The 23,011-nt window shown below is 35.3% G+C and overlaps 1 protein-coding gene across 1 annotated transcript; it reads right to left on the bottom strand.

Annotated features, from left to right (window-relative positions):
- Positions 1-1,410: 1,410 nt before the first annotated feature.
- On the bottom strand, positions 1,411-7,666 carry LOC104120469 (acid beta-fructofuranosidase 2, vacuolar). Its single transcript, XM_009632222.4, has 7 exons — positions 7,100-7,666; positions 6,598-6,606; positions 3,576-4,432; positions 3,071-3,232; positions 2,697-2,932; positions 1,917-2,004; positions 1,411-1,803 (listed from the first exon to the last, which is right to left on the bottom strand). The coding sequence occupies exons 1-7, from the start codon at positions 7,518-7,520 to the stop codon at positions 1,618-1,620; spliced, it is 1,959 nt and encodes a 652-aa protein (XP_009630517.1). The 5' UTR covers positions 7,521-7,666; the 3' UTR covers positions 1,411-1,617.
- Positions 7,667-23,011: the final 15,345 nt, after the last annotated feature.

Here is a 23,011-nt window from a genome sequence, read left to right as displayed (position 1 = left end):
AATGATTAGTAAAGGAAAATACATGCGATCTATGATTAATGAAATTGATTAGGTGGTGAAATCAAGAGAAAACGATTCAAACCAATTAGTAACGACTAATGTCTTTTCACCAAACGATCAAGGAGTTGACATTTACAAACGAGCGATTATATTGTCTTAATTTTTTGTAAATTGAATGATTTGGGATTTTCTGGATTGGAAAAGTTACATTACTTTTTGAAGGTAAGAGATATTCATAAAATTAATTGAGTTTCGCATAAGGTGGTTCAAACATACAGCACTAATAAAAAAAAAGTTTCATTTCATTTTTGAGAAAGAAAGAGAAATTGCATTTCGATATGGCCATCTAAGCAACTTAACTAGTTTTATTAGATAAATGGTTTGAGTCAAAATGTTATTGATCCATTTTATATTGGCACAAAATCTTTCTTTTAATTTTTAAGTAAGAAAGTACAATCCAATATATATTCTCAATACTTTTCATAGTTTAAAACTAAAAGTGCATTTTACTCCACGGACCATTATAAAATCTTTAACTCAACTGGTTTGGCACTAAAGCGCAATTATTGGCGTATTTGATCATTCTTTGTGTATAATTTTTAAAATTTTCCGCGTGTTTGCTCATATATAATTGAAAATTTCTAGTAAGATCTTTTTAACCTTATAAATTATCGTTTGTTCTTTCAACACAGTTGATTTAAGTCAATTTTATTTTTTTCCTACGCGAGAAGAATTTCATGGTATGTTCTCAAATCTCAATTAGCCAACCAAACTCGTTGCCAACAAGAAGAGGAGAAATTAACCTAGTATCTCATCATATTTCAAATTGATATGAACTTTAAGCTGTTTCCCTTTTAATATATTGTCTTGTTTGTGTCTAATAATTCCACCACCTTCAGGTTAAAAGCTTCTTATTGTCGGAAATACTGAACACTAAACTCGAAACTTGGGACCCATTTCTAGTCGAGAAAAGGGGTCTTGTCTCCTCTCTGTACATATGGTTCTATTATTAGCTAATAGCATTTGATGATGCAGATTTGAGAGAATTCCTTGGAATAATGTGTAAACTGTCCATTTTGTTCTATTATTATTATTATTATTATTATTATTATTATTATTATTATTATTATTATTATTATTTAGCTCACAAGATTTAATTCACAAATGCAGAGACAAAAAAGAGTCACGAGGAATAACTAAAGAAGTACAACTATTGATCCCCCAAGAAGACAAGAGCAGAGGACCCCCCTCCCCCCTCCTTCCCCTAGAGTGTGAGCGGGGAGTTAATTTAAACGTGTGATAATAGATTAACAATTATTAAAATATTTATCTTTAATTATTCAATAATGGACATTATTGTGTAAATAGTTTTCAAAGCACCACACAAAAAAGGCCCACTTCACTGATCTCTTTGATCCAAAATGAAACTTTTTCTATCTCACCAATAGAAACATACTTGGCGAAAAATAAAAGGAAGAATGGGAAAGATAAAATTAATTAAATTACAATAAGTGAAAAGAAATAAAAGAATGCCACAAAACAATGGTGGTGGAAAATCAAAAAAGAAGAATCAACAATTTTGAAAATTTAATTTACAATCTACATATGGGGTGGAAGTTAACTAGATTGTATATTTGCAGAATTCATTTGCCAAATCTTGAGTGAGGCAGTAATGCTAACATCTGTAGCATTGTTAAATAAGTAGAGCTTAGCATCTTCATATATTGCCTTTGTTGGATATACCCTTGACGTTATTGCTGTCCTTCCACTTTGTGCAAAACTTTCTACTATTGAATGATCCACCTATTACATTCACAAAAATACCCCATTAATTTATATTTGGTAAACTTAAGTGTACGCAATATAATCAAGAATTTTGAATAAGCAATTAAAAAAAGAAGAAAAATGAAAATTACCAGTGTTCTTAGAGAAAGCTTCTCCCCTTGGAGGACTGGAACTGTGCTTCCGTAGATTAGTTTGCGAACATCTGTTGCTTCAGATGACCTAAAAAAAAGGAAGTAAAAAGATGAGAATCACCATTATCATACTTACTTAAAAATACTACGTAATGCACTTCCAAGATTTGTCTCGGATCTTGTCACCATTTTAATTTAATTAAAGAGAATTGCAACAAATATCTGGCTTCATATATTGCCCCGAGTTTTGGTCTAGTGGTAAAAGCTACTCGTTATATATGGGTTAAACGTACGTCCTTGGTTAAAACCCTGCAACAGACAAAATCTTAATATTTAAGTAGAGCACGATAAAGGGCGGTGCCAGTGTCCATTGAGCTTCGAACCATGTACTGGCCACTTGCCCTCGGGATTTCTCGGATATAAAACAAAATCTGACTTCATTTTTAAACGTGGATAGAAGTATGGACATGAGAAATACTTAAGCTCTTGGAAATAGTGGTTATTATGAGAAAGATGTGTTAAAGCAGTGGCGGATTCAGACTAGATGCAACAAGTTCGACGGAACTCATTATGTTTAGCTCGAACTATATATATGTGTAGAAAAATATTATTATATATATATAGAGCAGAACCTAATGACTCAAAATCCTGAATTCCGTACTGCTATTAAGCAGTGAACCAATAAAGGTTTTTCTCCAATTTCTTAGTTTGGTTTTGGTGGGGGGGAGGGGCTAAAACTTCATTGATGAGATGAAAATGCAAGAGAGGAGAAATTAGAACCTGGTAAGATCATTGCAGAAGAATGTGGTGAAATTTCCAGCAGCGTCTTTTGCAATGTAGAAGTAAATTGGAGTTTGCTCAGACAAGCCCTTATCTGTTAAAACCAATAAACCAAATGGCCCTAAGGCACCACGTTCAGCAGATCCCCCACTGCTTCTGCACTCATACGTAGCATTATTTCCTTCTAATCTTTCCAAGACCTTAGGGTCTACTTCAAACTCAGCCATTATGTCCAACTGTAATCATCAACAGTTCAAATTATAGTAAGTTAAACTTATCGAATATTAGCATGTTACGTGCTATAATAGTTTAAAATAGACCGATAACGTAAAGAAATTCTTTTACACGTGTATAGTTAAATTCAATCAACAAACCTGAGTGGCAGTGCCAACTTCTAGTGGAAAAACTGACCCTGGTTTTACCTCCACCTTGTCGAATTCCTTACTGTTTAATCTCAAATTCTCAACCTCCGCCACTGGCCAAGTAATTATGTTGCTTCCTGTCTTCTTGTCATATTTTATAGTCCTTGGAATAGGCTGTTTTACATCACACGTTACCAAGTGTTAAATGAGACCAAAATTCAAATATGACAAAATGAAGTAAAATAAAAGAGGAAATTGACCATAGATTTTGAAAATTGTTTTTAAAAAACTTTTGATAATATTGTTTGTTCATAGAATATGATCTGATTCTTTTTTTTACATTCCCAAAATCTGGTTTAGGGTAGTTTTTGGGTAAAAAGTTTTCTTCCACTCACAGAATTTTAATTTTTTTCAAATAAAATACATGTCCATAATTTTAAATATTTTTTTTTTTAAGTTTCAACCAAATCTATATCCCAACACTAGCTAAATTGTCTTCGACACAATTGAATTGTACCTGAAGTGATGCCCAACCTTTGCAAATATCAGCAGCTTCACTATCACCTTCAGTAATCCAAGCCCAAAGGACTCTTCTCTTTTTTTCTTGGTCATAAAATGTTTTTGATGCGTAAAAATTTCCATAATCATATCTTAATCCAATACCAACATCAATTGTGGGATTATCAGGAATCCATTTACCAGCCACTGCATCATAAGTTCCAAGTGCATAATAATCATTTCTATCATCATCTAGACTGGACTTTAACACATGTTTTACTGCAGGCCCATTATCTGATGTGTCAAGCCCATTTTCAACAACTTTCGAAACCGGGTAAAAGTCCACACATTCCCACATACCCGTACCCGGTACACCATGGAGCACCCCATCCAACAACTCAAATTTCTTAAAATCAATAGTGTCATAGACCAATGAAATTCCAGTTTTATTAACCTTTGAACCAATAGTAATCCTCCATTTGCCTTGTGGTGTGGTCCATGCAGTGGTGGGGTCACGAAAATCTTTAGTAGCAATTCCGGGTGGTGGTACAAGTACCGGGTTGCCCTCATATTTGACCCATTTTCTTAGGAGAGGATCCGATGGGTCAGCCGGGTACGCTAGATTTTGAACCTGTACTGACTCGTTGGTTGACCCGGTATATAACATGACGAGTTTACCATCGGGTAAAATGGTTGCGGATCCGGTCCATACACCGTTAATGTCGTACCATTGATCCGCAACCATAGCAACTGGAAGGTGTTGCCAGTGAATTAAGTCTCTTGAAACTGCATGGCCCCATACAATATTTCCCCATACTGCAGCCTCTGGATTGTATTGATAGAACAAATGGTACCATCCTTTGTAGAATAATGGACCTAAAATATTTTTTGTAAAAGTGGAGTTAGAAATGAATGTAATGTATAATTATGAAGCACATATTTTTTGTATGATGCATATTGAAGTGTAAATACGAAAGGGCTTTAATGTAAAAACGTCTCAATAAACTAGGTCACATACAGTCAGACATTTCGATAACAACATTCATATATAACAAGTCATTCACCGTAAAAACCAAGTTTTCTTCAGAATCAATTTTTTAAGGAGTCCATTTCTCAGAAGTCATTGAACTAATGGAAATTGTTTATGAAAGTCACTTTACTTTGTTTTGTAAAAGGAAAGTCATCATACTTTACACATTGTAACTCAAAAGTCACTCAATACATTTAGGCCATATTAAATATTTTTTTTCATATTTTTTTTAACTCAATCATTTAAACAATAAAAAAATACCCATTTAAACCGTGACTCAACCCGCTCTTTAACTCGACCCACTCTCTTATTTTTGTTACAAAAAACGTAAATATTACTTTACTGTTAATTGTCTTGATTTTCAACATATTGATTTAAGCAAAGTATTAAATTAGTTCGACTAGAAATGGTCGTCTAATAACATTATCTTTACTAAAATGCGCGTTCTTGTTCTAAAACATCAAGGATATTGTCTTTTAATTTACTCTTATATTAATATTTCTCAGTCAAAATTTCAAGCATAAATACTTTTTTTATTTTTCCTTCCTCCTTTTTATTTTTTTTCACTTCAACGCTACTAATTTTCTTGTTTCAGTTTCAAATCTAACTCCTCTAGTTTGTTAAGATTAATTCCTTATTCTCTATTTAATACTTTGCTTAAACCAATGTATACATTTAGTATAACTATATTGAGAACCAATATAATACACTACAACAAAGTAATATTTACGTTTTTTATAACATAAATAAGAGAAAATGGGTCAGGTCATGGAAACGTCGAGTCATGATTTAAATGTTTTTTTTTATTTTTTAAATGGTTGGGCTGAAAAGAAATATGAAAAATAATGTTTAATAACGCCCTAAAAGTGTTGATTGACTTTTGAGTTACAATGTGCAAAGTATAGTGACTTTTCAGTTAAAAAACAAAGTAAAGTGACTTTCATAAACAATTTTATAACAACTTTTTACCTATAACAGCAACAACCATATTTATAGCAGAACGCTTTTTGTAAAATTACCCCTCTATAACAGCCATATAAAATCTTTAAGATTGCTAATAATAATTCTAAAAATAAATAAAGTTTCTATCTTGCATAAAATATAAGATTTATAGATTTGCACATGATATCTTTTTTATTGGACAAATTTAAAAAATACTTAGATAGAAAATTTAACGGTTAAACTCTTAGATTGTATTCAAGGAAAAACTATTGGATACCTTTTTGCTGAAAATTTAGACACGGATCTTTGCCAATTCAAGTGTTATATCGCTAGTAAGAGAATGAAATCTACGAAACAAGCTACAATTACAAAGTTGTTCCACTTCCATCAATCTTGAAAAAAAATATTTTTTTGGTAGCCTTAAAATGTCTGCCTTAGAGTTTAAATCTTTATATTTTTAGTTATGAATTTATTAATAATGTATTAACTTTCTTCAATATTTAATTAGTGAAATATGCATAGCTTGTGAGATTTTAAATTTAAATAATTTCCTTATTTTTTATATGTAACATGAAAAAAGGAATAATTATTTATTTATAGATAATTTTTATCTATAACAACCAAAAAAATATTTAAACGTCAAATCCTGTAATATTTGCATAACAACCACTCAATATAAAACCTAAAAAATACGGGAACAAATATGATTGTTATATAAAGGGTTCCGTATAATTAAATAAGTGATCCCCTGTTGATCGAAAAAGGTGTAGTGGATCAAAAGTAGCGAGGTTATAATTGGACAGACAGGATTGAAGTTGTATACCATTCTAGGAATTTGTGTTTGCTCCTACAAAATTCACATGCAATTGTCTAAAGACAACTGTCTTCATCATATTGTCAATCTGTCTACTTACAAACTACCCCGACTAGTATGTTTTGAGGTCCCCGTTTTGTCGATGGTTTCCAATATATCAAAACAAATTAATAATAATAATAATAATAATAACAATAACAATAATAATAATAATAATAATAATAATAATAATACCGGCAGAAAATATGGACTTACCATTAGGATCTGACGAACAGAATCAGGTAATTTCCGTGAGCAACGCAGTCCAAAGCCAAAGAATCCAACACATGCCAAATAAGAATAAATCATTAATGTTCACCTCAAAAAATAATAAATAAGCAAATAAGTTCCAAAACGATTTCATATTTTTCCTGAGTAATTCAAACTCTGTTCTTGCAATCAAAGATCCATCTTAGGCAAAGAAAAAGACAAGGTATCCCATATTCGAAGCTGTAATGGTTTTTTTTATATCAATACCAAGCTTTTCTTAAACTATAAACGTAATGTAATGTCCTGTCAAATCTTTAAATTAAGACACATAAAATTCATGGGCATGTAATGGAATGGAGATAACCATTCATTGTACCTAAAGTTCTAGTTAATCTCGTCAAGCATAAGGCGGTTTTATGTTTAAAATTATCAATAAGCTGTTGATTTATTGTTTAATAAAAACAAAGCTGATTTATGAAAATAACATAAGAGAAAAAGAATTACTAACCATTCATCCAATTCTTCTTAGGTTGAAAGTGGAAGGATGTTCTTTGCCAAGCCAACATTTGTTTGGTCCATGGAAACGGCCGTAATCCCAAGAAACGACCGCGTGACTTGGCGGAGACACCTTCTGCCACCCCACGCGCCACCGTCCTCATGGTGGTCAGCGGCATTAGATTAGAACCAAGCATGTTACACACGGTTTCTTGTGGTGGTACTGGCCCTGGATTTACATCCTCCGCCTCGTTATTCCCATATTTCACTGCCACAAAAAGTAACAAAGCTGCCACCAGCCCTGTTAATACTATGAACGACACTCTTTTGGGTCGTCGCCGGCATTTGGCCGGAGAATTACTGGAGGTGTTATTGTCCTCCGCCGGTAATTGGGTGTAAGGAACGCTATTGTTTGTTTCCGCCATCTTTTGCATGGTGATGGACAAACTACTTTTACGAGCCTTTTATAGCAGTACAAATTTCCCTACTTCTCCTTTTCTTTTTTCTTTGCAAAAACTGACGGTGGAGAATATAATTGTTTTTTGTACTTCTTTATTGTCTTTTCTTCTTTACAATGCCTAGAGAGGAGTAGAAATATAAAAATTATTCTCTGCACTAACCTTTTGATTAAAACAAAAGGAAACAACTTTAAACGAGGAGATTGGAAGGCTAAAGTTGTTTCTGTTTTAATAGGAAAAAGGTTGATTTTGGGATTTACTAAATATATTAATATTAGGTTTCCTTAATTGCTTTCCCTACTTAGAGTGGATCACACAACTTGGTTAAAAGGTTGCCTGGATTGAGAAAAATTGAGAAATTTGCTTTAGCGGGTTTCTTTAAAATATTAAATAATGGTGGCAAAAAGGAAAAAAAAAGAAGAAAAAAATGATATTGTGCCGCTCTGAAAATTATAGCCGAAAAAATATTTTTTTTGTATATATATACATTCTGTATGTTATATACAACAATTATACAAATTTTTACATTTTTTCGGCTACCGAATGTAAATAGTTTTTGGCGCATGTCAAAAGTGAAAACCCCCCTAAAAAATTAGTTATCCCACTCATATTATCCACTAAAAAATGGGTTAGATAATAAACTTTTTAAAAGGAGGTGCTCTTTATATTGTAGTGGTTTTTTGGAGTTATTGGTAATTAGACAATGGTTACCAAAAAATAAAAACGGGTCAAATATGGATAAGAACCATATTATCGACTTAGAAATGGACAACCGATGAATTTAACTTTTAAATTTGTAAACTCAAATTAGAGATTTGACGAGCGCAAAACATAACAGGAAATTGATGCTCGCTAATCAAAGATAGTATAGTATAATATCGTATCCACAAGGAATGGTTTTAAACAATGTTCGAGTAATTTTTGGTTTAATTGCTATTCAGGAGAATCAACACTTGAATTAAAATATTATAAACTAAGTTTAGCTACTAAAATAGAGCAATTGACAATTGAACTAGAGTTAAAATCCACATATATTTAAGTATATAATACAGTTTCAACAATTCAAAACTCCATAAACGAATTCAAGCATGAACTAGAGTTAAAATTCACATATATTTATCAAAACACCATATCCGTCAAACCCTAAGGGAAACTACTCCATAATCATGGAAGAAGTCATCACAAATATAATTAAAGAATAAAAAAATATCAATCTAACGTTACAATCCAAACTCCCATATTGAATTGATGGAAAGATGATGAAATTCCGTGTCTTGTAGCCTCCAATGCTCTCCTCAAGCTTCCAAGGTCAAAAATTCCTTCAAAAATATTTTTTTTGGTGTATTTATACCCTGTAGTAGAGGTATACATGGACCGGGTTGGTTCGGTTTTATCAAAACCAAACCAAACCAACTATATCGGTTTGGATTGGTTCGGTTTTGTCAGGTTTTTCGGATTTTTTGTTACTTAAATATTATTTCAATCTTACTTTGTTAAATATTTGATAAGTAAATATATATTTAGTAAAAATATAAAAAAATTGACAAATATATTATCGATTAAAATATTCTTATGGCAGAATTCTATTAGTAACACATAATAGTTATTTTTTTGTTGTTTGACAATAATTTTTCGTTGATGTACAATTTCAAGTTAACCGAATTTAGTAATTAAACATAAAAATTAATATGATACATAAATATTTATAATCACTTCACATTCGAAAAAGATATAAGAATTTAATAGATCTTAATATATGATATGAATATGGAAGAACAAAGACATAGACGCATTTCACTAACACTTGATAAGAAAGTGATCATACAACCCATTATTTAAGGTTAATAAATATTGAGCAGTTCATATTCTATTAAAATTTATATCCCGCAAGAGAATCCCAAATATTTTTAGACATTTTTTAAAGAAAATTCTATATAAAATCTTAAAAGTATATATAAAAATTATATATTTATATGTCGGGTTGGCTCGAATTTTTTTACTCAATACCAAACCAAATCAAACCAAACCAAGTCGGGTTTTTTAATCGGTTTGGTTTGACTTTTAGGTTTGGTGCGGTTTTTCGGTTCGGTTTGTACACCCCTACCCTGTAGGAATGGGCCCAGGCGAAATTACCTTTTCCTAGCCAAAACATGATAAATACTCTGAGAAAATTGCACAGGCGCGCCGCCTCATGCGGGGCGTCTGTGGGAAAGTTCAGAGAGCAGGTTTTGACGGGCAGCATCAGAAATACACTGCCGTGCCACCCCATGCGGCGTGGCAATGAAGATTTTCCAGAGTGAAATATTTTTCTTCGATTTTTGATATCCAGACTTGGTTCCTGCCTCCCGGACACGATCTCCGGTTAATCCCCTGGGCTTTACTCAGACTTTAAAGCTCCAACTTGTTCAATTTAGCTCCCAAATATCTTTTTAACTCGAAGTTACTTCTTGCAAGACATAAAACACATAATAAGTGTAATAACTAACATTCAAGCTCAAACACAAGTAAAATATAGTAATTGGAGTGCAAACTATGGCCAAAATACGTGATTATAACTTACCGTCAAGATTCCTCAAGTTTGTGAGATTATGAATTCTCCCAAAAGTAATAATATTTAAAAAATCATGAATAATATAGATATCTATATTATCCGCTGATAATCCATTTTCTTTTTTTGATCAAATTATTGAATTTTATATTTCAAAATTGTGGTTATTTACTGCTCCAAATAACTACATAAGAAAACAGCACTAGGCTGAGAATGCAAGCTCCAGTACTACCTGCCTCAAGCTCCTCTAGTACCTTCAACCCTACAGTCATTTTCTAACCATATTAAATATGGTAGGGTTAAATAATTTATTTATTTTTGTATTACCCATTTTCAACCCGTTTATATATGACCCGACTCGACCGTTTGCCGCCCCTAATATTAAAGTTCAAAATATTTACTTTTATATTCGTCTTTTTTGATAATAACTTGACAATTTAATGTCTGCACTCAATTCAACGTTCAAAAAACGCTAATTATCGAGTTGCCGTAAACATCGTTGTTTTTCAGGCATATGAAAGATTGTTTTCTTTTTTCACCATACGAATACCAAACTATGAGTGGTTTTTCTTGCAATTAGCTCAAAGTTTGAGAAATTCTCCTTTTTACTTAACGGTCAATCCCCCTGTAGGGTACAACTCGAAAGAGTAATGTTAACACGAATAACTTTGAATTGCTTGTTGAGGTTTTGTTTTTAAGATAAAATAGTCTTAAAATGAGGGTGAATGGGAAATGGAGGGAAAATGAAATTTTTGAATAAAATTTTAAGTTTCTCCCTCTTGACAATGAGACATTGTCCCATATTGGAAGAGGAAAAGATTTTTGGTGGGTATATATATAATTGCTCTTCTTGTAGCTCTTAAAGAGTTAAGAAGAAAGCAAGCCTCGCGCCGTCGTCGTCGTCGCTCGGCTCGGCTACGGCTTCGGATCCAAATTTATTTGTTAATAGTAAATATTAGCGTAAGATTATCCGCATTTGTAACGGATATTTTCCAATCTGTGTATTGACCACAAGGCAGCCGCCTAATGCTCTTCCCACCATGATTGTGCTTGCTCCACAAACAAGCTAATGCTTGCTCCACCATGGAGGGTGGACGATTGTTCTTCTTCAACACTGGCTGCAATATATATGTGCAACAGCTGTTGAAGAAAGACACACGACACGAACTGAAATCGCTCAACAGATTTGGCTATACATTGCACTCCTTCCTCTCAGCATTTCCATACGATTTTCTGAGTTTCTACTCCTTCGTTCTGCATTGTTTTTAACTTCAAACAAAGCAACTGTAAGTGTGATTTGCTACCGAACTTTGTGTTCGCTGAAACACTGGGGTTTGAAGTACCGCTACACCAGTGTGTGATTCGTTCTATCCTGGGAGGAAATAATCCATTACCTTGGGTACTAGGAGGGGATTAAATTCCTTAAGGAAACACTGTGAATTCAATGGGCTCGAATTAATTACTGTTTCATTACGATAACTTATATTTTGCAGAATTATTATTTACAAATACAACAATATTGACGGGACTAACAAACTTAAGGAATTTAATATTTATTTCTGTATTTGTGTTATTCTTATTATTCTGCAAACTAAAACCTTTGTGGTTTGTGTACTCTCGTTTTGGAGAGTAAAGCCTTCGTGGCGTTTTGTTGGAGATTAAAATCTACGTGATTTTTACTCCAGTTTGAAAACGTGTATTAAACGTTTGTTTGTGTCATTCTTTTACAGAAAAAATGACGACTGAAAGCGAAAATCAAGCTGTTCCGATGGTGACTGCCAACGCATCGACAAGCCGAACACCGGCGTTGGCACCGGCAGAAAAACCCAGAAAATTTTCCGGGATTGATTTCAAGCGCTGGCAGCAGAAGATGTTCTTCTACTTAACTACGTTATGTCTACAGAAGTTCATCAAGGAAGATGTTCCTGATCTGCCAGATAAAACTCCAGAGAATGAACGCTTTCTCGTGATTGAAGCGTGGAAGCATTCTGATTTTTTATGCAAGAATTATATTCTTAGCGGACTGGATGATAATCTGTATAATGTATACAGTAGCGTGGAGACGTCAAAAGAATTGTGGAATGCGCTTGAAAAGAAATATAAAACTGAAGATGCCGGGATGAAGAAATTCGTTGCCGCAAAATTTTTGGACTACAAAATGGTAGATAGCAAGTCTGTTATTACCCAAGTCCAGGAATTGCAAGTGAGTATTCATGATCTACTTGCTGAAGGTCTTATCATCAACGAAGCATTCCAAGTAGCAGCAATGATTGAGAAGTTGCCTCCGTTGTGGAAGGACTTCAAAAATTATTTGAAACACAAACGAAAGGAAATGTCCCTTGAAGATCTCATTGTTCGGTTGAGAATCGAAGAGGACAATAAAGCTGCTGAAAGGAGAGGCCGTGGAAATTCAACAATAATGGGAGCAAATATTGTTGAAGCTAACAAAAAGAGGAAGAAGGCTTCTGGTCCGAAATACAACCCAAGCAAGAAGCGGTTCAGTGGAAACTGCTACAACTGTGGGAAAACCGGACACAAATCTACGGAGTGTCGTGCTCCGAAGAAAGACAAGAAAAGGGGTCAAGCAAACATGGTAGTAAACCATGATGATGTTGATAACTTGTGTGCCATGCTTTCTGAATGTAACTTGGTGGGAAATCCTAAACTGTGGTGGTTTGATTCAGGAGCCACTCGCCATGTTTGTGCAGTTAGAGAAGCTTTTGCTACTTATGCTCCTGCTGGACCCGGAGAGACAGTTTATATGGGAAATGCTTCAACAGCAAAAGTTGAAGGATATGGGAAGATATTTCTGAAAATGACTTCTGGCAAGGTCATGACTTTGAACAATATCCTTCATGTTCCCGAAATGAGAAAGAATTTAGTCTCTACTAGACTTCTTGTTAAGCACGGTTTTAAGTGTATTTTTGTGTCCAACAAGGTTGTCATTAGTAAGAATAAAATATTTGTAGGAAAAGGTTACCTCACCGAGGGCCTTTTCAATCTGAATGTAATGGTTGTGGAAAACAATAATAATATTTCAGCTTCTTCTTACTTACTTAAGTCAAATAATTTATGGCATGTACGTTTGGGTCATGTCAATTATAAAACCTTACGGAAAATGATTAACTTGGAAGTACTGTCTAAGTTTGAATGCGAAAAATCAAAATGTCAAGCATGTGTGTAATCTAAGTATGTTAAACATCCTTATAAGTCAGTTGAAAGGAATTCAAATCCTTTAGACTTAATTCACACAGATATTTGTGACATGAAGTCAATACCATCTCGCGGTGAAAAAAAGTATTTCATAACTTTTATTGACGATGGTACTCGATATTGCTATGTTTACTTACTGAATAGTAAAGATGAAGCAATAGACGCATTCAGGCAATACAAAAAGTGAAGTTGAAACGCAACTTAACAAGAAAGTAAAAATGATAAGAAGTGATAGGGGTGGTGAATATGAATCTCCTTTTGAAGAAATATATTTAGAATATGGAATTATTCATCAAACAACAGCCCCTTACACGCCCCAATCTAATGGGATTGCGGAAAGAAAGAATCGCACATTAAAGGAGATGATGAATGCGTTGTTGATAAGTTCTCGTTTGCTACAGAACTTGTGGGGGGAAGCCATTCTTACGGCTAATCGAATATTAAATCGAGTGCCCCATAGCAAAACACAATCCATTCCATATGAAAAATGGAAAGGAAGGAAGCCCAACTTGAATTATTTTAAAATGTGGGGGGGTTTGGCAAAAGTGCAAGTTCCTAAACCCAAAAGGGTAAAGATAGGACCGAAAACTGTTGATTGTGTTTTCATAGGATATGCGACAAATAGTAAAGCATATCGATTTCTGGTTCATAAATCAGAAAATCCCGACATTCATAATAATACGGTTATAGAATCAGCTAATGCTGAGTTTTTTGAGAATATATATCCGAATAAAAAGGAATGTGAGTCATTTGGTGAAGGATCTAAACGACCTCGGGAAGAAACAAAAGAAAGTACATGTAATCAGGAGGATCCAAGACGTAGTAAACGTCAAAGAACGTCTACTTCATTTGGACCAGATTTTGTGACTTTCTTATTGGAGAATGAGCCTCAAACATTTAAAGAAGCTATGACTTCTTCGGAATCATTGTTTTGGAAAGAGGCAGTCAATAGTGAAATAGAATCCATATTGAACAACCATACATGGGAATTGGTTGATCTTCCTCCTGGAAATAAACCTTTGGGTTCTAAATGGATTTTTAAGAGAAAAATCAAAGATGATGGCACTATTGATAAATTCAAGGCAAGACTCGTAGTCAAAGGGTATAGACAACGAGAAGGTCTAGACTACTTTGATACATACTCTCCAGTTATAAGAATTACGTCCATACGGATGTTAGTAGCATTAGCTGCAGTGTATGGTCTTGAAATTCATCAAATCGATGTTAAGACGGCCTTCTTAAATGGAGAGTTGGAGGAAGAAATTTACATGGAACAACCTCAAGGGTTTGTGGTTCCAGGTAAAGAAAAGAAGGTATTTGTACTTGTTAAGTCTCTTTACGGACTAAAACAAGCACCCAAACAATGGCATGCGAAATTTGACCAAACAATGTTGTCAAATGGTTTAAGATAAATGAATGTGATAAATGTGTGTACATTAAAAATGTTCCAAATCACATAGTCATTGTTTGCCTATATGTGGATGATATGCTGATAATGAGTAATGACATTGCCAACATAAATACTACTAAGCGTATGCTCAATAGCAAGTTTGATATGAAAGACTTGGGAGTTGCTGATTTAATTCTGGGAATTAAGATCCATAAGACTCCTCAAGGTCTGGCATTGTCACAATCTCATTATATTAAGACAGTACTTGAAAAATTCAATCACTTGGGCTTTAAAGTTGCAAAGACTCCAATTGACGTGAATCTTGCATTAGCAAAGAATAAAGGCCAAAGCATATCATAATTGGATTATGCTCGTGTGTTGGGATGCTTAATGTATATCATGAATTGTACACGACCAGATATAGCTTGTGCTATAAGTAAACTGAGTCGATATACGAGCAATCCAGGCCAATCTCATTGGATGGCAATGAAACGAGTTTTGGAATATTTAGAACATACCCAGAACTTTGAATTGCACTATAGTAATTTTCCTGCGGTGATTGAGGGATAGTGTGATGCAAATTGAATCACCGGTTCAACTGATTCTAAGTCCACAAGTGGATATGTATTCACTATTGGTGGAGGAGCGGTATCTTGGAAGTCGTCCAAACAAACATGTATTGCCCGCTCTACAATGGAGGCTGAATTCATAGCCTTAGATAAAGCCGGTGAAGAAGCTGAATGGCTCCGGAATTTCTTGGAAGACATTCCATTTTGGCCCAAACCATTGTTAAGATTGTTATTCCCGGTCAATATTGCTGTATTTGTAAATATTAATTCTGCAAAATATAAGTTAACGTAATGAAACAATAATAATAAATTCGAGCCCACTGAATTCACAGTGTTTCCTTAAGGAATTTAATCCCCTCCTAGTACCCAAGGTAATGGATTATTTCCTCCCAGGATAGAACGAATAATACACTGGTGTAGCGGTACTTCAAACCCCAGTGTTTCGGCGAACACAAAGTTCGGTAGCAAATCACACTTACAGTTGCTTTGTTTGAAGTTAAAAACAATGCAGAACGAAGGAGTATATACTCAGAAAAACGTATGGAAGTTCTGAGAGGAAGGAATGCAATGTATAGCCAATTTGTTGAGCGAATTGTATGTTGAGTTTTTTTTTGGTATCTTTCTTCAACATTTGCTGCTCATATATATAGCAGCCAAGAAGGAGTGCAAGACCAAACGTCCACCCTTCATGGTGGATCAAGCATTACATATTTGTGGAGCAAGCACTTCATATTTGTGGAGCAAGCACTTCATGGTGGGAAGACCATTATCCGGCTGCCAAATTATCAATACACGGATTGGAAAATATCCGTTTACAAATACGGATAATCTTACGTTAATATTTACTATTAACAAATAAATTTGGTCCAAAAAATTAATCAATCAATCGATCATTTGACCAAATCCAAATCCAAATCCAAATCCGAATCCGAATCCGAATCCGAAGCCGAAGCCGTAGCCGTAGCCGAAGCCGAGCCGAGCGAGCGAGCGACGACGATGGCGCGAGGCTTGCTTTCTTCTTAACTCTTTAAGAGCTACAAGAAGAGCAATTATATATATACCCACCAAAAATGTCTTCCACTTCCAATATGGGACAATGTCTCATTGTTAAGAGGGGGAAACTTAAAATTTTACTCAAAATTTCATTTTTCCTCCATTTCCCATTCACCCTCATTTTAAGAATATTACATCTTAAAAAATAAAACCTCAACAATCCCCCACATGAATGGGGAATGGCTATATCACGGAAGTATGCATGAAAAACTGTGTGATTTACAAGCAAGGATTAATTGCATCTGGATAAGTAGGTTTCCCTTTGAACTTTCCGTAGTAAACTTATGTCGGATATACTCGGTCAATCGGTAGATTTGATATCTTTGAACCGTCGATCTTTGGTGTATACCTAGACAACCATAAGTCACACAATCAACCCTTAACCGTCTTTGGTTCTCATTGTTGTGTTCGTTTCAGCCATGAACACCGCCTGGTTTCATAAGTGCGTAGAGAACTGGCCTTACAAAGTTCTCCTTGAAGCGGCTCACACTTCACACTTAAATAGGTGATTCCTAAACGTGTCATCCTGTAGATACACTATTTGATATACCCCGTATCAAATTTAGAAATCATTAAAAAGCCTTAATGCTTTATCCTTGGTACTGAACATTGTCTCATCACGAGAATGGACTAAAATTTTATTTGACAATGTTGAACCGTCATTAATGACTTTGTTTGATCTCTTTGAACCTAGATCTTGGGATCTCCAGTCTTCTAGGTAGAGTTACCGCCACAATGACTTGTTCTCGGCCATAGCCCCATTCCCCTTGATGATTTCTCAACTACCTCTCTAGTTAGGCCTTTTGTAAGTGGATCCGACACATTATCACTTGACTTTACATAGTCAATTGTGATAATTCCTCTAGAGAGTAATTGCCTAACGGTTTTATGTCTTCGTCGTATATGACGAGATTTACCGTTATACATGACGCTCCCAGCCCTTCCAATTGCCGCTTGACTATCACAATGTATGCATATTGGTGCCAACGGTTTGGGCCAAAATGGAATGTCTTCCAAGAAATTCCGGAGCCATTCAGCTTCTTCACCGGCTTTATCTAAGGCTATGAATTCAGCCTCCATTGTAGAGCGGGCAATACATGTTTGTTTGGACGACTTCCAAGATACCGCTCCTCCACCAATAGTGAATACATATCCACTCGTGGACTTAGAATCAGTTGAACCGGTGATCCAATTTGCATCACAGTATCCCTCAATCACCGCAGGGAAATTACTGTAGTGCAATTCAAAGTTCTGGGTATGTTCTAAATATCCCAAAACTCGTTTCATTGCCATCCAATGAGATTGGCCTGGATTGCTCGTATATCGACTCAGTTTACTTATAGCACAAGCTATGTCTGGTCGTGTACAATTCATGATATACATTAAGCATCCCAATACACGAGCATAATCCAATTGTGATATGCTTTGGCCTTTGTTCTTTGCTAATGCAAGATTCACGTCAATTGGAGTCTTTGCAACTTTAAAGCCCAAGTGCTTGAATTTTTCAAGTACTGTCTTAATATAATGAGATTGTGACAATGCCAGACCTTGAGGAGTCTTATTGATCTTAATTCCCAGAATTAAATCAGCAACTCCCAAGTCTTTCATATCAAACTTGCTATTGAGCATACGCTTAGTAGCATTTATGTTGGCAATGTCATTACTCATTATCAACATATCATCCACATATAGGCAAACAATGACTATGTGATTTGGAACATTTTTAATGTACACGCATTTATCACATTCATTTATCTTAAAACCATTTGACAACATTGTTTGGTCAAATTTCGCATGCCATTGTTTGGGTGCTTGTTTTAGTCCGTAAAGAGACTTAACAAGTCTACATACCTTCTTTTCTTTACCTGGAACCACAAACCCTTCAGGTTGTTCCATGTAAATTTCTTCCTCCAACTCTCCATTTAAGAAGGCCGTCTTAACATCCATTTGATGAATTTCAAGACCATACACTGCAGCTAATGCTACTAACATCCGTATGGACGTAATTCTTGTAACTGGAGAGTATGTATCAAAGTAGTCTAGACCTTCTCGTTGTCTATACCCTTTGACTACGAGCCTTGCCTTGAATTTATCAATAGTGCCATCATCTTTGATTTTTCTCTTAAAAATCCATTTAGAACCCAAAGGTTTATTTCCAGGAGGAAGATCAACCAATTCCCATGTATGGTTGTTCAATATGGATTCTATTTCACTATTGACTGCCTCTTTCCAAAACAATGATTCCGAAGAAGTCATAGCTTCTTTAAATGTTTGAGGCTCATTCTCCAATAAGAAAGTCACAAAATCTGGTCCAAATGAAGTAGACGTTCTTTGACGTTTACTACGTCTTGGATTCTCCTGATTACATGTACTTTCTTTTGTTTCTTCCCGAGGTCGTTTAGATCCTTCACCAAACGATTCACATTCCTTTTTATACGGATATATATTTTCAAAAAACTCAGCATTATCTGATTCTATAACCGTATTATTATGAATGTCGGGATTTTCTGATTTATGAACCAGAAATCGATATGCTTTACTATTTGTCGCATATCCTATGAAAACACAATCAACGGTTTTCGGTCCTATCTTTACCCTTTTGGGTTTAGGAACTTGCACTTTTGCCAAACACCCCCACACTTTAAAATAATTCAAGTTGGGCTTCCTTCCTTTCCATTGTTCATAAGGAATGGATTGTGTTTTGCTATGGGGCACTCGATTTAATATTCGATTAGCCGTAAGAATGGCTTCCCCCACAAGTTCTGTGGCAAACCAGAACTTATCAACAACGCATTCATCATCTCCTTTAATGTGCGATTCTTTCTTTCCGCAATCCCATTAGATTGGGGCGTGTAAGGGGCTGTTGTTTGATGAATAATTCCATATTCTAAACATATTTCTTCAAAAGGAGATTCATATTCACCACCCCTATCACTTCTTATCATTTTTACTTTCTTGTTAAGTTGCGTTTCAACTTCATTTTTGTATTGCCTGAATGCGTCTATTGCTTCATCTTTACTATTCAGTAAGTAAACATAGCAATATCGAGTACCATCGTCAATAAAAGTTATGAAATACTTCTTTCCACCGCGAGATGGTATTGACTTCATGTCACAAATATCTGTGTGAATTAAGTCTAAAGGATTTGAATTCCTTTCAACTGACTTATAAGGATGTTTAACATACTTAGATTCCACACATGTTTGACATTTTGATTTTTCGCATTCAAACTTGGGCAGTACTTCCAAGTTAATCATTTTCCGCAAGGTTTTATAATTGACATGACCCAAACGTACATGCCATAAATCATTTGACTCAAGTAAGTAAGAAGAAGCTGAAATATTATTATTATTTTCAACAACCATTACATTTAGGTTGAAAAGGCCCTCGGTGAGGTAACCTTTTCCCACAAATATTTCATTCTTACTAATTACAACCTTGTTGGATACAAAAACGCACTTAAAACCGTGCTTAACAAGAAGTCCAGTAGAGACTAAATTCTTTCTCATTTCGGGAACATGAAGGACATTGTTCAAAGTCATGACCTTGCCAGAAGTCATTTTTAGAAATACCTTCCCATATCCTTCAACTTTTGCTGTTGAAGCATTTCCCATATAAACTGTCTCTCCGGGTTCAGCAAGAGCATAGGTAGCAAAAGCCTCTCTAACTGCACAAACATGGCGAGTGGCTCCTGAATCAAACCACCACAGTTTAGGATTTCCCACCAAGTTACATTCAGAGAGCATGGCACACAAGTTATCAACATCATCATGGTTTACTACCATGTTTGCTTGACCCCTTTTCTTGTCTTTCTTCGGAGCACGACACTCCGTAGATTTATGTCCGGTTTTCCCACAGTTGTAGCAGTTTCCACTGAACCGCTTCTTGCTTGGGTTGTATTTCGGACCAGAAGCCTTCTTCCTCTTTTTGTTAGCTTCAACAATATTTGCTCCCATTATTGTTGAATTTCCACGGCCTCTCCTTTCAGCAGCTTTATTGTCCTCTTCGATTCTCAACCGAACAATGAGATCTTCAAGGGACATTTCCTTTCGTTTGTGTTTCAAATAATTTTTGAAGTCCTTCCACAACGGAGGCAACTTCTCAATCATTGCTGCTACTTGGAATGCTTCGTTGATTACAAGACCTTCAGCAAGTAGATCATGAATAATCACTTGCAATTCCTGGACTTGAGTAATAACAGACTTGCTATCTATCATTTTGTAGTCCAGAAATTTTGCGGCAACAAATTTCTTCATCCCGGCATCTTCAGTCTTATATTTCTTTTCAAGCGCATTCCACAATTCTTTGGATGTCTCCATGCTACTGTATACATTATACAGATTATCATCCAGTCCGCTAAGAATATAATTCTTGCATAAAAAATCAGAATGCTTCCACGCTTCAATCACGAGAAAGCGTTCATTATCTGGAGTTTTATCCGGCAGATCAGGAACATCTTCCTTGATGAACTTCTGTAGACATAACGTAGTTAAGTAGAAGAACATCTTCTGCTGCCAGCGTTTGAAATCAATCTCGGAAAATTTTCCGGGTTTTTCTGCCGGTGCCAACGCCGGTGTTCGGCTTGTCGTTGCGTTGGCAGTCGCCATCGGAACAGCTTGGTTTTCGTTTTCAGTCATCATCTTTTACAGAAAAGAATGACACAAACAAACGTTTAATACACGTTTTCAAACTGGAGTAAAAATCACGTAGATTTTAATATCCAACAAAACGCCACGAAGGCTTAACTCTCCAAAACGGGAGTACACAAACCACAAAGGTTTTAGTTTGCAGAATAATAAGAATAACACAAGTACAGAAATAAATATTAAATTCCTTAAGATTGTTATTCCCGGTCAATATTGCTGTATTTGTAAATATTAATTCTGCAAAATATAAGTTAACGTAATGAAACAATAATAATAAATTCGAGCCCACTGAATTCACAGTGTTTCCTTAAGGAATTTAATCCCCTCCTAGTACCCAAGGTAATGGATTATTTCCTCCCAGGATAGAACGAATAACACACTGGTGTAGCGGTACTTCAAACCCCAGTGTTTCGGCGAACACAAAGTTCGGTAGCAAATCACACTTACAGTTGCTTTGTTTGAAGTTAAAAACAATGCAGAACGAAGGAGTATATACTCAGAAAAACGTATGGAAGTTCTGAGAGGAAGGAATGCAATGTATAGCCAATTTGTTGAGCGAATTGTATGTTGAGTTTTTTTTTTTGGTATCTTTCTTCAACATTTGCTGCTCATATATATAGCAGCCAAGAAGGAGTGCAAGACCAAACGTCCACCCTTCATGGTGGATCAAGCATTACATATTTGTGGAGCAAGCACTTCATATTTGTGGAGCAAGCACTTCATGGTGGGAAGACCATTATCCGGCTGCCAAATTATCAATACACGGATTGGAAAATATCCGTTTACAAATACGGATAATCTTACGTTAATATTTACTATTAACAAATAAATTTGGTCCAAAAAATTAATCAATCAATCGATCATTTGACCAAATCCAAATCCAAATCCAAATCCAAATCCGAATCCGAATCCGAAGCCGAAGCCGAAGCCGTAGCCGTAGCCGTAGCCGAAGCCGAGCCGAGCGAGCGAGCGATGACGACGGCGCGAGGCTTGCTTTCTTCTTAACTCTTTAAGAGCTACAAGAAGAGCAATTATATATATACCCACCAAAAATGTCTTCCACTTTCAATATGGGACAATGTCTCATTGTTAAGAGGGGGAAACTTAAAATTTTACTCAAAATTTCATTTTCCCTCCATTTCCCATTCACCCTCATTTTAAGAATATTACATCTTAAAAAATAAAACCTCAACAACCATTGGTACCAATATGCATACATTGTGATAGTCAAGCGGCAATTGGAAGGGCTGGGAGCGTTATGTATAACGGTAAATCTCGTCATATACGACGAAGACATAAAACCGTTAGGCAATTACTCTCTAGAGGAATTATCACAATTGACTATGTAAAGTCAAGTGATAATGTGTCGGATCCACTTACAAAAGGCCTAACTAGAGAGGTAGTTGAGAAATCATCAAGGGGAATGGGGCTATGGCCGAGAACAAGTCATTGTGGCGGTAACTCTACCTAGAAGACTGGAGATCCCAAGATCTAGGTTCAAGGAGATCAAACAAAGTCATTAATGACGGTTCAACATTGTCAAATAAAATTTTAGTCCGTTCTCGTGATGAGACAATGTTCAGTACCAAGGATAAAGCATTAAGGCTTTTTAATGATTTCTAAATTTGATACGGGGTATATCAAATAGTGTATCTACAGGATGACACGTTTAGGAATCACCTATGTAAGTGTGAAGTGTTAGCCGCTTCAAGGAGAACTTTGTAAGGCCAGTTCTCTACGCACTTATGAAACCAGGCGGTGTTCATGGCTGAAACGAACACAACAATGAGAACCAAAGACGGTTAAGGGTTGATTGTGTGACTTATGGTTGTCTAGGTATACACCAAAGATCGACGGTTCAAAGATATCAAATCTACCGATTGATCGAGTATATCCGACATAAGTTTACTACGAAAAGTTCAAAGGGAAACCTACTTATCCAGATGCGACTAATCCTTGCTTGTAAATCACACAGTTTTTTCATGCATACTTCCGTGATATAGCCATTCCCCATTCATGTGGGGGATTGTTGAGGTTTTGTTTTTAAG

This window comes from Nicotiana tomentosiformis, chromosome 8, assembly GCF_000390325.3.
Source record: "Nicotiana tomentosiformis chromosome 8, ASM39032v3, whole genome shotgun sequence".
Taxonomy (NCBI): domain Eukaryota; kingdom Viridiplantae; phylum Streptophyta; class Magnoliopsida; order Solanales; family Solanaceae; genus Nicotiana; species Nicotiana tomentosiformis.
The sequence above is the reverse complement of the archived record's forward strand: the minus strand, read 5'-3'. Positions and strand labels throughout refer to the sequence as shown.